This window comes from Emydura macquarii, unplaced genomic scaffold (assembly GCF_026122565.2).
Source record: "Emydura macquarii macquarii isolate MOO-44397 ecotype Brisbane River unplaced genomic scaffold, CSIRO-AGI_Emac_v2 contig_3506, whole genome shotgun sequence".
NCBI classification, from domain to species: Eukaryota; Metazoa; Chordata; order Testudines; family Chelidae; genus Emydura; species Emydura macquarii.
The window spans coordinates 4,596,251-4,614,641 of record NW_027133643.1 but is presented as its reverse complement, the minus strand read 5'-3'; the positions used below and the strand labels follow the sequence as shown (position 1 = coordinate 4,614,641).

The 18,391-nt window shown below is 43.0% G+C and overlaps 1 protein-coding gene across 1 annotated transcript in view; it reads left to right on the top strand.

The window, feature by feature from the left end:
• SLC1A7 (solute carrier family 1 member 7) overlaps positions 1-18,391 on the top strand; it is a 68,548-nt gene that overhangs the window by 21,027 nt on the left and 29,130 nt on the right. Inside the window, exon 2 of the mRNA XM_067535480.1 lies at positions 5,758-5,973. Coding sequence (XP_067391581.1) covers positions 5,758-5,973 — 216 coding nt within the window. The remainder of the gene's footprint in view (positions 1-5,757; positions 5,974-18,391) is intronic.

Sequence of the window (18,391 nt, the reverse complement as noted above, 5' to 3'; positions counted from 1 at the left end):
TTCATGCTGTCCAACCAATATGATCATGTGGTTAAACTTATATTAGAATTTTTCTAGATCCCAGGGTATGGCTTGCAGTATATTCTATAGTGATGAAAGCAAGTATTCACATTTGGCATTCTCATACTCTTTTCAGCATGTAGGTCTTTGGTGTAAGTCACATAGGGGAAAGGTATTCATTAGCACAAAATGTTCTGGGTTAGTCCAACCACCTTTTACTCTTGTGTTAGGTTCTTTTAAAATTAAGATTCTATTGCTCTGGGTTTAGATTGTTTTAAAGGAACCTCTGTCTTAGGGCAATCTAGTGTGTGAGGTTTAGAAACAGTTACGTTTTTATTATTTATGCAGTGATGGCTGGATGTTGAGTAATCTGCCCCAGACCCTGCTGTCAGCTTTCAGGCTTTTTTTAGGCCTTGTCTAAATGAGGAAGTTGTGCTGATTTAACTAAAATCGCATAACCCACTTGTGTGGACACTTATTTCTCTGTGAGTGCCTTCTATCAATGTGATTTACAGCTAAACTGATTTATTTCAATCAGTACAACTTTCCCATGTACACAAGGCTTTAGGATGACAGCAAAGAACGGTCTTAAGTGCTGGCTGAAGCTACAAGAACTCTGGGAAGAGTATCCGTAGTCTCTGTGGAGGGAGAGTGCTTATTTTCATTGAAGGGCAACTTCCTGATTAACAGAAGTGATGACCGTATCAAAGGGGACACATGCAGTCATCCTCTGCTAGTACGTTGGTGGATACTCCATTGGGTCCCTGAAGCGTGCTCTCAGCAGTCCCTGTGTGATTCAGATCACCAAACAATTGCCATGGATCAGGCAAATTCTTCATACAGAGGGCTAAAAGTCTCCAGGAGAGAGATACCCAAGCCAGGGCCTTCCCAGATAGCAACTAATTATAATTCCTACTTGGGTCTGGTCAGTGGAGAATGACCAAGGCCAAAGCATACACAGGAGCTGGCACTGGTTAATGAAGCCGCAGAACTTCTTATGGTTCCTGTTATGGAGCCAGTAGGACCAGTGGCCAGAGTCAGTAGGATGGTCCCGGTGTGCAGGGCAGCGAGGCCCAGCGGGTGGAGTCAGTAAAGCATCCCTTTCAGTCAGGGCATCGTGACCTAATGGCTGGAGTCAATAAAGTGGGATAATGTGGCCTATTAGCACATTGGGGAAGTGGAGTGTCACCTAGGGGTGTGTGGCATGCAGGGTAGGGGGCTTGGACCCTCCCTGTTCCTCTGAACCCCAGCCCAGGGCCCTGGCAGCAGCGGAGGTACTCACTACCGAGTCAGCGGGGATCATCCCAAAACATGCTGATCGGTTCCCTGATTCTCCCACCATAGCAATGTTTAAGTCCTCTGGGCTACTTCCTACTCTATCTTCTGTGACAATGATCCAGAGAGCCTCCAGGGTCCTCAGCTAGTGCAGCTCCTGGCAGCTCGGTCCCTTCTCTGGGTTCATCTGACATCATGGAATCCGCCTGGGGATCTGCGTGCCTTAGCTCTGGGTTCACAGCCTGTTGCAGCTCCTGGAAAAGAGCCGGCAGTCTGCGTCCTCCCCCTTCAGCAGCCAGCCCTGACTGAGCCGCTTGGCTCCCTCTTATACCCAGTCTCCAGCTGGAGCATGACCAGTGCATAGTAAGCGTGCCCAGACACAGGCTGCTTAAACTGTCAGCGACCAAGTCATAGGTGGTCTTGCCTAGTGGTTGGAGCAAGAGTCTGGCCTACCATTTTGAGCTGAATCCAGATGGGTTGGGTCCAAGAGAGAAGCCAAGGGCCATAGCCGAATGTCAGAGACCAAAGCCTAAGCCAAAAGATTAACTGGAGTCAAAAAGCATAGCAGGGTATCAGAGCCAGAGTCAGAAAATGAAGCCTAAGCTGAAGGGTTAGCCAGAGTCAGTCAAAAGATGGAGCCAAGGGTCTCAGCTGGGAGTCAGAAAGATGCTGGGGGCTGGAGCAGGCAGGCCCAAGTAAGAAGCACAGGCTGGGGCTACAGACAGTAAAGGCAAGGATACGACCAAGTGCAGCTGCAGGGTAGGAATACATTGAGTGCCCCCTGGATTCTTGCTGATACTGAGTTGAAGTATCAGCCTGCTGACTCCTTCAACCAATCAAGTGGCACAGTCAATCAGGGCCAGCTGCGCTCCTTAGGTTGCCAGGAGATTGGCTCTGCTGGAGACGAGGCCCGTGACAGTCCGATATAGTACAAGACAGTCCCTGCCCAGAAGAGCTTAAAATCTAAATGGATAAGACATGCAAAGGGCAAAAGGGGATACAGAAGCACAGACAAGAGAAGTGACTTGCCCAAGGTCACACAGTTGATCAGTGCAGAGAAAGGAATAGAATCAAAGTCTCTTGGTCTAGTGCCCTGTCCCCTGGACCATGCTGCACAGAACACATCTTTCTAGTTACAGATCTGCTAGCTATGGGATCAGTGCCTCCCTCTACCAGTGTCTACCTCTGTGTTTGTCCAGCACCTAACATAAAGGATCCCTGAATATGATTAAAGGCTGTAGGTGGTACTGCAATATAAGTGACAATAATTTAAAATGGTGACTGGTGTAAAACCAGGGAACTGATTGTATGTTATGGGGACATTTGAGTTTTTCCTTTTATTGATGTAACTTGACAGGAGTCAGTGCAATTTATGCATTAGATTCAAAAGGTGTTAACCTGTATTTAGGGCACAAAGGCAATTCTTCCATCTTTTCTAGATAGAGTGATCCTCCAGAAATGATTTGTGCATATTTTTGTAAATAAAGGCTCAGAGTTCAGTTCACTCTGTTTTGTGAGGTCATATTGTTCCTGGGTATTCAGACAATAGCAAAGTATTTGTACAAATGTTCATAATTCAAGAGATCCAGGAATTTTTAAATTATTTATTATTATTAATTATTTGGAAGTGATTTATTCATTAATCTTGTAAAGATGTTTCAATAATTGCACAGAATCAATATCATGTGACTCAGCTGATCAGTCATATAATATGAATAACAAATGGCAAATACTCAAAGAGAACTCAGTGAATTCTTATGGATAACAAACGCATTTGAAAAAAAAGTCAGCAGCAGTTTGCAAATGCTCTGTTAAACTGAAAAAGGGGCTACATTTGTAACCCAGCTCTAGAACAAATGTACATCTTGATCAAGCCATTTCAGTCTTCTTCCAGAGACCATTTGACAATTAAAGGTCAAATTCTGCTTTGTTACACCTCAGAAAACAGTACCATTGTATGGGTGTAACAGAGAGCACAATTTGATTCTTGTAGTCTAATTAACATCAAAATTATTTTGCAGAAAATGATCCTGTGAAAGCTAGATTCCTTGCCAGATTTAACCTAACTTTTATCAAATAGTCTTTTGTTCGGTTTAGAACAATGCCCGCTCTCCCTCCCCCTAGCACTGCTCTGGACTGATAACAAAACATGCTGGACTGGAGATTGGCAAAGCAGAAAAACAATGCATTTTCTTAATTAATCTATTGGATAGCAGGAAGCTGAACACTAAATCCCAACCACTATTATTTCACTAAATTTACTATAATGGTTAAGCTGCACTTCAGCTGTAGCTATAAACAACTTCACCAAACCATGCAAAATCAAGGAGCTCCTCTCCTGTAAATACCAGCAGTTGTCTGCTAATGAACAGTTATTTGTGACAAGGACTTGACGAGCAACTCTCCATTTTGATGATAGAGCTGAATGAAATGGTCACACTAAAACCTGACCCCATATCGTACTTCACTTTTTTTTGCTGTGTTGTATGTTTAAAATAAATTAGAAATTATTTTAAAAATGAATCATTAACCAAAGCCAAGTGAAACATTGGTGTTTTCAGGTTTATGAGTAAATTGTAACACAGCTTGGGATCACTTAAATCTTCATGATCTTGGGCGTAGTTCAAAGCAGTCCTGAACAAATTTAGGGCCAGATGGGGGCCTGTCTTATGCACCTGTGCAGGAGAATTAGGAGGCAGTAAGGCACTATAAAGACTGCTGTGTGATGTCTGGGGGCTTGAAAAGCCTCTGCGCCACACAGGTGGGATGGGGGAGTGGATGGGCAAGGGTGGATATGGGCAGAGCTTTGGCTTCACTTTCCAACATGTGGGGCAATGCAGCTGCACCAGGACACTGCACCAAGCATAGGGCTGGTGCAATGTGTTATCCCATCCCTAGAGCAGAAGGAAACTGGGAGGCAGAATGAGTCACACACGGCATCCTGCTCTGCTCTTGGGGAAGCACAACAACATGCTACCCCTGACATAGGGTTCATGGCAAAGCCACTCTTATGCTTTTATGTAAAAACCAAAAACAATCACAGGCCTAGGTTGCATGTTTGGTTATTGCAGTTGCTTCTGCAAATTGTCATTGCATACACAAATAGTCTGTGTGTCCAACACAACTGACCATTTTTGTATGTAACTATCCAATTTGTATGTTCGAACAGAGTAAATTCTTGTACAAGTTAGGTGCCAATTGCACACATTTTTTTCCATGGGAAATTTTCAAAATTGGTCCCTTGAGTTTCATGGAGCAGTCAATATTTACTTATTTTACATGTGCCAAAATGCAACGTGGATGGAACTTTGAGGCTGAGAATAAGGTGATATGTGATTGGAATGGGTAAACAGAATATCTCCTGTTAGTTTATTTTCTCACCAATAAAGTAACAAACTGCTGTGGTCAGTTTATTCATTCAAGCAATAGTAATTTAACCACATGTTAGTAATAATCATAAGTTAAGCACATATGAACACTAATCATAAGTTAATAGTTCTGTGTCTATCATAGATACTTATGATGCAGCTGAGTGACTCACAATCTTTAATGGATTTAAAGGTGGAAGCACCCAAACAAGAATGCACAGTGTCAGTTACAGTTTATAGGGAAAAAAGGGCAGCAAAAAACAGTAGAACAATGTAATACTAGCCAAAAGGGCCAAGGGTATGAGATGGATTTTACAAACATATAGAGGGGAAAAAACTACGAGGAAGAAGAAAACATGTCTGTTAATAAAGGAGGAGAGGGATGAAATTCATGGTGGCCCATGAGCAGCCAAGGGGGTTGGAGAGTGAGCCCATCCTGCATTTACTCTGCAGCAGCTCCTGTCCCATAGGGTTGGCCCATCTCCGGCCCATTGGCTCTCATGTGTCATCATGGTCTTCTCCCGTATGATGACCCAGCCCACCCCTTTACTGGCTCTGACCGCACTAGATCGCCTGTCCCAAAGTGGGCTGTGGTGAGCTAAAAAATGCTCGAGTGATGACCTAGATATCAGCTCCAGCTCCACAGACTATGGCTGGGGTTAGGGTCAACATTTCAATAAAGATGGATATGTCTGCATAAATTAGTCAAAGAAGTCATAGGTGTCCATCAATCTAGCCACTCACCGACAGCCATGGTTTGCTTTCTCGGTGAGGGAACCATATATAACCCACATTAGCACGGTGTGGCTCTGTCTACTGCTAGTGGATAGACCATGATGGAGTTTTGTGAAACTGCTACTTCCTTCAAGCTACTAGGATCTGTTTTTTTAGCTCAGACAGCAGAGGCACAGATCCCAGGTTCAGTCATCTCTGGGGACTGAATCTAGGACCTCTGAATCTAAAAGCTCTTTCCAGGAGCATCATTACATAGGCAGTCATGGTCGAGGCAGATAAAGAAGACTAATTAAGACATGAAGTTTTATATTGCACTGATTATATGCTAAAGATACAATATGTTATGTGTGTGGGTTTGTTTTGTTTGTTTTTTCTACAGCTTAATGTCTGGGCTAGCAGCCTTGGATGCCAAGACTTCCAGTCGATTAGGCATCATAACCGTCACTTACTATCTGTGGACAACGTTTGTGGCTGTGATTGTGGGAATAATTATGGTCTCCATTATCCATCCTGGTGGGGCAGCCCAGAAGGAGAACACCGAAGAGAGTGGAAAGCCAATTATGAGCTCTGCAGATGCACTGCTAGACTTGATTCGGTAACTACATTCCTTCTTACTGCTTTCTGAAGGTAACACTTTGCATGTTACATAACTACATGAGGAGCCACAGCCTTCAGGATGTATTTTGAAATCAGTGGTGATCCTTTTGGGGAATATGGCAAAAACTAGATCTAAAAGCAATACCCTAAAATAAGATTAAAATGGTAAATAGGGAGCTCCTATTCACCCTCTCTCCTACTAGAACAAGGAGACACCCCATGAAATGGAAAGGCCAACAATATTTAACTGGAAAAAAAAGGAAATATTTTTACAGAATTCATGTTAACCTGTGGAACTCACTGGCACACTGTTAATGAGGCCAAGAGCTTACTGGGATTCAAAAAAGGATTACAATTGTATTGCTTTATTGATCTCTACCTCACTTAATACCAACACCTAGAGGACAGTGGACAGCAGTTAGTTTCATGGTTTAGGGCAGAACCATGCCTCAGCCTAATCTGCTCAGGCGCAAAGCAATTTTAACTTGCCCCTTTTCTGTTCTGAACACAGGGCTGCAAGAATCATTGGTACTGATTTGTGGTCATTGCTCCTTGGAAAACTCTGGGTACCAGCTGGATGACTCAGTGACTAATGTAATATATGAGAGTCATTTGTGATACAGATGTCACACTGATGTCTTACTGACAAGTGAACTGACCCATACCCAAGGATACAACCTGAGTTACAGGAGGGAAAGAATCCTTCCCCACTCAAGCCATGGAGTGGTAGCGAATTTCCATGCAGGGTGCCCCCATGGAACTCTGCCTCAAAGCCTATAGTGTCCGCTGCCCAGACTCCCCACATCCAGCTTCCAACCTCACAGGTAGTAGGAAGACACCAGTTCCACCACATCTGAGTCTGGTTTACTTGAAAACTGAACACAATGATGCCATATTTTTTCCAAAGAACCAAACTTTAAATATTCAGATAGTCAAAGCCTGAAGACTGTGCACAAGCATTCAAGATTTATTCACACTAGAGCTTGGAGAAAGTGAAATGTAAGATTGACTTGCAAGTGTTTACACCAGAATACAGTATATTTTTCATGGCATGAGACATGGCTTGACCCAGAAGGGAGAGGGGTTCTTAAACTCCTTCAAAAAATCAATTGCACAAGGTAATTAAGTTAGCCAGATGAACCTGTCCACTTCATTTGTTTCTTGAATTGCACTCACACAGATGCTCAATTATTTTATGGAAATCAGATGAGATGTAATTTTTATTCTCTGCACCTAGCTAATAATATAACTTTTTTTAAAAGGCGATTTATTATTCCAAACTCTTTGCTTTATGTGCCTCCACCACAAATAAAATCCCACTTATTAAAATAAAAACTAATAACAGAACAACTGCTGGGAATGGGTTTCCTGTTTGCAACATACTGTGGGTGAAATCCTGGTCCTATTAAAGTCAATGGCAAAATTCCTGTATATATGTATATATATATATATATATATATATATATATATATATATATATGAGGAAATCTGGATTAAATATATGGGCAGCAGCTAAAACAGGCCAGTGAGGCTTAGCCTTCCCTGGTGCAGCAGCTGCCAACCCACTGTCAGACAACTGGGCCGTGGTGGCCCTGCCTCTTCCTGTCCCTCATGAGCAGTGAGTAATGGAGGCTGGGGGCAAGGTCGCAGCAACACTCAGAGCTCCTCTGGCCAACCAGGCTCAGGGCCCTGGCTGGCTGGGGCTCAGGGCTTCTCTGGACTGCTCTGGGGACGGGTGGGCCGGCCAGGGTTCGGGGCTACACCAGCAGGCAAGAGCAGGGCCTTAGGCGGAAGTGGCAGGGCAGGGGGCTAGCCTCCCCAAAGAGGGGGGTGCATGCATCACCCCTGATTAAATGTAACAGTGTATCTGCTGGTTTGAGCTAGAAGAGTTGATCTTATAGCTCAGGAGTGGACAAACTGTGGCTCCTGAGCTGCATGCGGTGCTTTTAAAGTGTGGCTCGCAGAGCCCCCTATGGTCCCCCTATTCTCTGCCTACCAGACTGGGGTGGGGAGTTTGGAGCTTCTGCCTTGCAGCAGGGTGGTGGGGCTACAGGATTCTGCCCAGCAGGGAAAGGGGTTTCGGTGGGTCAGTACGTTTGGCCACTCCTGCTATAGCTCAATAGTAAATCACTTCCATTCACAACTGAAGACAGTCTTTATAGTCCAGGATTAATTTCCTCTCAATTTATCAATTGCATGTGTGCACAAGACGTCACACAGAAAGCACCTGTGAATAAAGAATGCTAATGAACAAGAGAAATGGTACATAACTAAGGTTTTGGTTAGGATTTGTTATGCATTTTTAATAAGTTTTAAAAGTGCTCTTGAAAGGTTCCATGTTGATTACATTGGGATCTGAAGTGACAGAGACCATCAAGTCATTTCATATACAGTAGCTCACCAAACAGATATCCACATGCCAATGCTTCCCCCCCCCCCTCCTTTCTTGATTACTGTGGACAATATCACCATCCTGCCTGTCACTCAGACCTATAACCTGGTCATCATCTCTCTAGGTCTAAGTCTTGTTGTTTCTTTCTGCATAACATCTTTAAGATAAAGTCTTTCCTATTCATCCACACAGCTAATGCTCATCCAGGTTCTCATCATCTTGCATCCTGATCATAGCAATATTCTTTTCTCTGGCCTTGACAAATGCAGTCTTGCTTTTCTCACAGAATGCTGTGGCAAAGATAATTTTGCTAGCCTGTTGCTTTGACCACATCTCATCCTCTTTGTATCCCGCCATTGGCACACCAAACATAAGCTACTTGTCTTCACTTTATCATCTCTCATCCGCTATTGAGAGGTCAACTCCCACCTCAATTGGTCCATGATGCCAGCCTTCATCGCACACCTTCACATTTTCAAGCAAGCACCTTTGTGCTGTCTCTCAAGCTGTCCCTCATGCTTGGGAGGAGCTCCCTGTAAATATCTGCAATGCTACCTCCTCCTCCTCCTCCTCCAAATCCCTCTTTTGCCATGATGACTACAAATAACATGACAACGGTTGAGCCACTGGTGTGCTGAGATCACACTGCCTATTATGCTGACCAGTGAGCAGTATTCTCACTGTTTTCTTGTATTCTCCTGTCAGTCTGTGTGTATCCATCTGTTGTCTCGTCTTATACTTAGATTGTAAACTCTTTGGGGCAGGACTGTTGTCATTTTTGAGTTATGCAAGAGCAGAAGGGAAAAATATCCACTTTTTAAAAATTCAGATTTTATGTTTCTTTTTACTTACATAACACAAAAATTGGCCCAATTTTCAGTCACCACTTCCAATGCTGTTTGTATAAATCAGATGGTTTAAACGTTACCTTTGCTAACTGCAGTTAGTTGCAAATATAAATTAAAGGGAAACTTACTGGTGCTTGCAAAATTGGAAGTTGGATGGAAGCCCATTTAAAGGTGAACTTCCATGCCAAAGAAAGAAAAGTATTGTCCTCTTAGTTGGTGTATGATGCATAAAGAAGACTTCCAAAGAGTTTTTATTTTTTAATTAATTTCTTTTTTAATATTTGAAAGCTCAGGTCTTGACTTGCTGGAGGAGTGGAGTGCTAGAAAGAAAGTGACGTTGCAAAAGTCTGAAACCAGGTCTGCAGTTTTTCCATGAGATAGGAGACAGTTTAGTCAAACTGTTTAAAGCTGTGTGTGTTTGTTTGTCTTTATAAAAGCCTTAACTCAAATATCTGGGAAATGGTTGAAATAAGAGCTCTGTAAATATCCACTGTCTATCCGCTAAGGAGGATTTAGGTTTTATAAGCCTACCTTTATGCATCAGAAAAGGATTAATAAATGGCAGAGTTTTCCCCCCTTTTCAGGTCACCTTTATAAATCAGTCCTCAAAGTCTGAACTTGGCTTGCTGCACTATTGAATGAGGACAGTGATCTTTTCTGAGTTTTGAAGTGTTTGGTTTTGAGACAATAAATCTCAGAATGTTAAGTGCTTTTTGAAAAGGACAACAATCATTGCTTTCCTTAAAGAAATAAGTATGTGTAATCCACTCTTGGGTGTTTTACTTGTTCCCCTCTGTGCATCATTTCAGATAGGTGTGTGTTTGTTTGGCTGTGCACATGTTCAGAGCCAGTGTAAAGCTGAACCTGTTGACCCTCACCCTGTGGCCAGCCCTCCTTCCACTATAACACTTCTCTGAGTCTGTGATCATTAATTGTTTTACAATACACGTCTATCAATACTTCTGTCCAATGGGTGGTATACTCAGCCCAATAATTTAAATCTTAGGACCATATACTCACCAGACAAGCTGCATAAAAAATTTGCAACAAATTCGGTGATGAACACTCAAATGCAAAATATCAACATCAAGCCCAATGTTTAAATCAGCAGTTAATATTTCTGCCAAATTTTTTGTCATTATCATGTACGTTCATTTATGAGGTTAAATCATGTTGCCATTGAAATTATGGGATCTTTGCCATACATCAGTGGGAACAAGATCTGTCCCATGATCTTAAAAAAACTTAAATGATTTAGAGTCCTAGACATCTTAATGGGATGACCCCCTACCCCATCCCCTCATTTTGCATGTAAGGCTGAAAATGTCTGCAAATCTCTGCATGCACCTATCCATTAGCTGATTGCAAATGTAGGATTTGCATGCATTTTCATTCCTGTTCAAGTCTAAATAGACATCATGCCACTGTGGTGTAATCTGGCTCAAAAACACTAAAATAAAAACTCAATAAATATACTAAGGGTCAATTCCGTGTTGATCTACATTGACAGGCAAATTCATTGAAATCACTGTAGTTTCCCGGGGAGGGTAAGTTAGTGCAGGCTTTATCCCAAATGTTCAGGAATGCTGCTAATTTAATTGGAATTATAAACAGGCAATTGGAGACAGGGGTACATCCTCAATTGAGCTTGAGATGTAACTTCCAACTTGGATAGACATACACATGCCAGCTTTGATTCATCCAGAACACTAAAAACAGAAATGTAGAAGTGGCAGCACAACGGGACAGGCTAGCCGCCCTGAGTACCATCCCAACTGGGAACCTAGAAAACAACCTGGGCAGCTAGCCCAAACAAGTACTGGAAATTACACCTCCAGCTCAAGTGTAGATGTATTCACAATCAAACTGGCCAGGTTTACTCAAGATAGATTATTTACATAATTAGTTTTTAAGAGGATATAAATAATTTAGGGTGGGATCTGTTGCCTTTCACTGGGAGCAAAGCTAGGCCAGCCCTGAGATCTTTTGAAAAGCTTACTCTTTTTTCCAAGTTAAAGACACTAATAGATTCTACAGAAATTGTGTTTCTTCAAATGCGGCAAGAAAGCTTTATTTCTTAATATTTACTGTCGTTTGGAGAAAGCCCAGGCAGCGCAGAACTGGAAATAACACTTACATCGGTTTACAGTGGGAGTTGAACAGTATACTAATAACAGTTGGCATCTACAATAAGATTTTTAGAGCCCATTAAAACATCAAAGGGATTAAGCTATGACTGAGCTTTTTTTATACCATGACCTGCTATCATGAGTCGTTGGCATGGAAGTCGATATGTACCCGTAATGGAAATACCTGTTAACGCTATCTCATAACTACCATATGTCACTCATTTCAGACCCACTTTAGCTCTGTCCCACCCATACCAACCTGGTATGAACTCATTGTTCAGTACTATACATGATTTGATTCCTTATTTATGTTCACTTTTATCCCACACAGGCTGCAAATATGCTCTTTGCTCCAACTAGTCTGCTAACTGCACAAGGCCTCGTCTCCCCCTCCTCGTGGCTGACTATGACTTAAGGGGAAAGGAAACGCCAGAATGGATAATCAGTGAGGTTTCTCTTGCAAAATTTCCTCCTCATTATTCTGTCAGGAGTATGTGACTCAACTGTCTCTCCTGAAAAAGAAGCAGGGGAGCGGTCTCCCAAAACCAGCAGGTCCCAGGGGATTCACAGAAGCCAGGCCCATCTGTACCGAGCCCTTGTGCCTGTGCATTGCCTCTCATTTCTTTAAGAGCACAGTCCCTGCAGGAGCCATGTAGACAGGATCTCTCTCACAGCCATAGAGTGGGTATGTTAATGGTGACTATATGCTGCAGGTTGCAGATATGCCTTCTCCCATGCCTTGTAACTTGAGCCTCACAGGGCCTCTATAGAGGGGGGAACAGTGTTGTGAAGGTGTCACTGCCAGGCTGTTCTCCATCTCCTGCTCACCAGGATCTCAGCCTCTTTATTCGTGGAGATGAGAAAAATGCCTAGAGCTGAAGCTGCAGTAGGGCAGGCTGGTGGGATTACAGCCCCCAAATGGTAATAAATCATTCCTTCTCTTGAAAAAGATGCAAACATTGTCTGGGGGTAAAGGAACTTTTTCATTCAATAGCCTTGTCACTCCAGGACCCTGATGAAAATGAGCTGTGTCTCTCATGAAGCTATCCCAGTGAGTCAGCATTTAGCTCAGTCTATCATCCCACTCAACTAGCATCTTTATGGATTTTCTTGGATAAGCACTTTTGGTGGGGAAAATAGCTCTCTCAAAAATGCTTTTCTGTCAGAAAGTCATCGTCCTGTCATCTTCCTTATCTGAGTCTAGTCTTTTCTGAGAGTAACAGGATAGGGAAGCTCACTCCCCTCACAGGAACCAGACCAGTGTGCAACAGTTTCATCCTAATGAAGGAAAAAGGGGGCATGTTTCAGGGCAGAGCATTTCCGTGGCTGCGCACACTGCTCTGATCCGGGAAAAAGCAGACAAAACACAATTGGATCCATTAGGCTAAGCCCTGATTAGTGATTTTTATATTCTATTAGTGTATTTTTATCACAATAATGAGGATTTTAATACCTCATGATTTCTGAAAAGCCTGTGGTCCTTTTTGCAGAAGGTGAGAGTGTGGGGTGTGATATTATCTAGTAGGATTAGACAGTGGAGGTAATCACTGATGTGCAACTATTATCCTCCCATGGGCACTGAAAGGACTTATTTATTTTATCATCATGGTGGACCAAATTCTGCCCTCACGTCCACTAATATAAATCCAGACCAAATCCATTGACATTAGTGGAGTTATTTGGATTTACCATGATATGACTGAGCACAGGATTTGACCCACTGTGATGAAATTATAGTATAGTCAGAAGTCAGTGGAGTAATTTCAAATGTTCACCAGTAGAAGAGAGCAGAATTTGGCCCATTTAGTCTGCGAACATAATGTAGCATATCTCATTCCATGGGCAACTTGGTGTTAGAAAGGTAAGGGACGTGTCATTTGAGTCATAGAATTCTACAGAATTTTATTGGTGTCACCCGCTGTGGAATAGCAGGGAGGACTTGCTACCCCCATCAGCTGCCAGCTCAGAAATGGAAATGGTCCTCCTCAGAAATGGGTCACACTGGGTATCATTCAAAAGCCCTTTCTCCCACAAACAGAATGGTACCAAAAATAACAACACATCTAGAACAACTATATAAATTATTTCCATCAAGAATCATGCCACTGAGGTTATGGATAAGGTAACTTATTTAAAAACAAACAAACAAACAAACAAAAAAAAACCAACAACAAACCTTAATCCCACATCACTTTAAGCTTCTGGTATTATTTTTACATCTCACCTGTGGTCCATGAAGGCCAAGAGTTATGCTGGGAGCTTTAGAAATAATTTAAGCATCTAGCTCTATTTATTTAATAAATATGGCAATGTTTATGGATGGTGACAGCAATGAGTAGCTCAGGGTGATTAACTGTTATTTGGTAAGCACTGATTATGTGTTTGATTCTACCTGTAATACTAAAAGACACAGTCCCTGCCTTGAGAAGGTTACAGTCTGACGCCCCAATCCTCTGATCAAATCCACACAAGCAGTTTATTATGCCTGTGCAGAGTTTCACTGAAGTCAGTGAGGCTCTGCAGGGGTGCAAGAGTCCATGGATCACATGGTAATATCGAGGCCATAAAGACAGGCAAAGGGTATGCTGAGGGACCGAGATGTTGAGATATCTTATAACTTTAGATTTTGTAATATGTTGCGTTAAATAAAAGTGCTGGGGCTCTGAACTATACTAACTCCTCTGCAGCTGTAAACATTCCTTAAGGGAGCATTTCAGTTCAGCCAGGAGCCCAAGGCAGCATGGCCCCTGAGGAAGACATGTGGCAAGGGAGCTCTGTAGACGGCTTCTCCAGGAATGCTCATGCCCTTTGCAGATATCACAGGCAGATCTTAGGACACTTACAGATGTAGAGGATTGAAGCCTCTGGCAGCTCCATGGTGAAAAAATTTCAAACCCTACTTCCCCAATTAAAAGATTCCAAAGAGACCTACGAAGCAGAAACTTGCAGAGTTTCCTGTCCCCCTCTTTAAGAAAACTCAATGTACAGTAGTAGAATGTGTCCCTAAGGCAAGAGTTTGTCTGGAGTTTCTACAGAGATCTGATCCAGCCAACAAATACACCCATTCCTCTTCCCTGACCCTATGTCATGGTTATATACTCCTTAGCATTCCTTATTAGTCCATGAGATCTCCCTTTTGTGAACTGTACTTCTGAATGTTTTTAATTAAGAAAACTGAACTTTTGGCTAATACTGGATTTTTCCAAGCCAAGTAAAGCAGCTTAAAAAAAAAAGCCAAAGTTCTACCAATACATTCAGGTCAACTCCCTTGCACTAGATCAGTGTTTCAACCTTTTAAGTAGCAAGTACCCCCTAACTTCTGAAAATGTTAATAAGTACCCCAACATTCAATTTTCCACTCTGAGAAATACAATCTTTTTCCCCTTTACCGCTGGACGACTGTATTTCTCATAAAGCAGGAGCGTTCTGAGTTCTGCAGTGCTGTGTGGCTGTGGCAAATCACAAAACCCCCTGCTGTTTCTCCCCTCCTTCCTCAATATAGGCGCAAAGGTCAATGCCAGCCAATCACTATGGCCTGATGGCGGGGTCAAGTGGTGTTATCCTCACACAGGCAGGAACTTGTGATGTATGAGCAGACACTAGCGGCCCACCAGAGTGGATAGCAGCGCTCCCTATGGCCATCCCTAGGGGGGTGCAGGCCTGAGGCAAATCACACTGTGTGGGCCCCTCTTAAGATTTTTATATTGGTAAAATCTGGGGCTGTCATAGTTGTCAATTTCACTGCTCAGCTAGAGCAGTGAAATTGACAAGTAAACCTCCAGGACTCTGGAGCCGCTGGGCTCTCTGCCTGGCTTTCTGGGCACCAGGCTTTGAGCCGGGGAGGGGAACTGCCACCTGGGCAAGTTGCAGGCGGCTGCCGCCTGGCTGCCAGCCCGGGAGGTGGGCGACTGCCACTGAAACCGAGCTGGGGCAGAGGAGGCTTCCACGCAGGCTGGGACCCGGAGATGTGGGCAGGCGGCAGGCAGCTGCTGCCCATCTTCAAGCCAGGGCACGGGAGGCTGTCTCTCAGCTCAGAGCGAGGGCACAGGTGGCAGCCACCTAGCTGTGAGCCCAGTGCGCAAGGCACAGGAGGCTGCTGCTGGGCTCCCACCTGGGAGCTGAGACCGGACGGGACACGGGCAGCTGCTGCCCGGCTTCCCAAAAAGCCAATGGCTGCTGCCCAAACTGTCAGCTGTCGCTTGGCATCCCAAGAAGCTGGTGACCGCCACCCAGCTTCCCAAGACTGGGGCGGCTGCCATCTACCTCCCAGCCAGGAGGTGGGACCAGGTGGGAAGCTGGCGGCTAACGCCCACCTCCCCCAGAAGCCGACGGCTGCTGCCTGCCTCCCAGCTGGGAGCTAGAACCGGGCGGGAAGCGGGCGGCTGCTGCCCGGCTTCCCCAGAAGCGGGCAGATGCCGCCCACCTCCCTTCACTGGTTTTTTGCCGTGGACCCCCCTGCCAGGTTGAGAAATTATGCACTAGATCGTTTGGGTAGCTTTAACAAGGCCTGTCTGAAAAGAATGGTTAGAATGGATAACAGTATATTATCTAGTATTGGAAGAATTCCAGACTACAGTATTATGAGCACCAGTTGTAATTCGTGCAGGATAAAGAATTATAAAGAAATAAAATGCTTTAATCCTCCATGAATTTGGCGAACATTTAACCTAGCTACTAAACGTATGGTATTTCCTTTCTCCAGCAGTCTTTATTTGATCTTCATGCTATTAATTAGGGCTGCAATATTGAGGCAAGAGACAAAAAGCACTAGCAATTCAATTCACACCACTGTCTGAAAGCTACAGCATATATGTTTGATTCATATTCGGAACAGGATAAAAATCCTCAATGAGAATCTATCCTTGCAGATTAATTCTCCATCACACAGTAGGTTATAATTTAGTTAGAGAGAGGATACTTTGCACTTCTATAGCATCTTTCATCAGATCATCTCAAATTGCAAAACAAACATGAATTAACATTGAGTGTCTTTAACAATCTGAGGGCAGAATCCCTCAGCAGGGGGGAAAATGTGGTGGCGAGTTCTTTTAGGTGCTTCCCACTCCCTACCTCTCCCACACCAGTGTTTTCTAGAGCCAGCTTCCAGCAGCAACTCTTCAAGTAGTTTCTGATCTCAGCCAGGCCCTTGGAGAGCTGGGAGAAGGCACTGTCAGAATCTGATGTGAAGGTGATGTACAGCTGGGTGTTGTCTATATAGTGCACAGTTTTGGGCCCAGACTGGATATTTGAGCAAAGAGAATCACAAGTATTTATGGGGGTCAGATGTGAATAGTGGCCTAAATGCTAAATCTCAGTGTTCAGGCTTTTGTGTTATCATCACTGGCAGGTGAAAACTCACAGAAGACAGCAGCACAGCATTTACAATCACAGTCATTGCTTACAGTAGACTACTGTCTGTTATCAGTGACTGAGTGGATAAGACAATTCCTTAAGTTCAATCAATATAAAGCACTCAAACTGAAATTAAAGTGTCCATATAAGGGCGTTGCGCTAAAATCAGCATCTAAACCAATTTAGCAAAATTGCTACAATTTTCTCATGTAGACAAGGCCTTACTATGAGTATGGTACAGTTCCTAGCAGAGTGTGGCCCTGATCTCAGCTGGGACCTGTAGGCACTGCTATAATACAAACAACAATCATTAATAAAAGCCAGTGTTACTGTCTGCTTCCCATGCACATGCACAGTACTGCAAACGTTGGGTTCCAAAGACTGCAGGGAACTGTTTAAACATGAAACAGCCAAATTAAAATGACATTGTTGCTTTAAGTGACTTATCTAGTGTCAATCTGCAGGCCAGTGGAGGACTCTTTCAATTTTCTTCTCTAATCATTAGACAGTGGTACCCCTCCCTTAACAAAAAACTTTCTCCCCAACAATCCAGCTTTTCCTTCTACTTCACCCTGCAGTGGAGTATTAATCCTATATTTGGGACATTACTGCTACCAGTGACTGTGGTCACTGAAATTAAAGGAATGTCATGGATTCCACATTATAATTTCACTGTTTGCTCCAGTGTATACTGGAAATGTCTAGATGGGTGGGAAAGACTGATTTAAAAAAAACCCAAACCAATAAAACAAACTTTTAAGTTCGAGTATCTTTGGTAAAAGTATAAAGAAAAATGATTTCTTAGAAATGCTGAATAATTTTATCTGACTGATTGTCTAGCATGCAGGTGTCTCTGTCCAATATTTCTTCAAGGAGGTCTGTATAAGCCTCCCTGCTTTACAAATATTAGTTGAACAATCTATTTGAGATCTTTAGGTGAAAAGCACTGTATAAAGGGGAAGGGTTGATTTTTATTATTAAGATTCATTTTTATTTATTTAGAAACAAAAGTTGTTTCTCCCATCTGATGTGAATATTGGCCAAATTGCCATACTGAAGCTAGTAGTCCTAATGACGTTAGTCTACTGACTTCATGCTACATTTAACTCTGCTATTTAAGTGCTTACTTAATGGAGCTACTTATGTGAATAAGGAAAACAGGATATTGGCCCTGTGGCCCCATCATTCAAACAGCTGCACGCTTACCTGCAAACACTGCACTTAGATATGCAAATTCTTTGAAATATACATGTAATATGCACATACATGTACATGTGCAACCCCTAGATTGGTGCACACAGCAGGGGTACACTTAGGTATCACCTATTTGAAATTTGGGCCAAAATATGCATAAACTCCTATGTACTACATTCAGCATATTCATCTTAGGAGCAAAGTATCTTGTGTAAGTTTATGCAATAAAAGGTACTACTCTTAAGGAATGTTGCCACTATTATGGGATACCTTACAAAATATTCTGTTAAATTAAAACAATATGGGCCAAATTCATCCCTAGAGTAGTGGATGCACCTCCGCTAGCATTAGTGGCTGAGTTTTGCCCAGTTCTCCTTATGCAGATACAACTTTATGATGCAATATTTGTGTTTATTTTCTTTGTATTATTTTGTGGGCACATTTGCATGACAGCACAATTCTTTGTTGCTACAAGTCTCGTCTGCTCCTCCTTATTTCTAC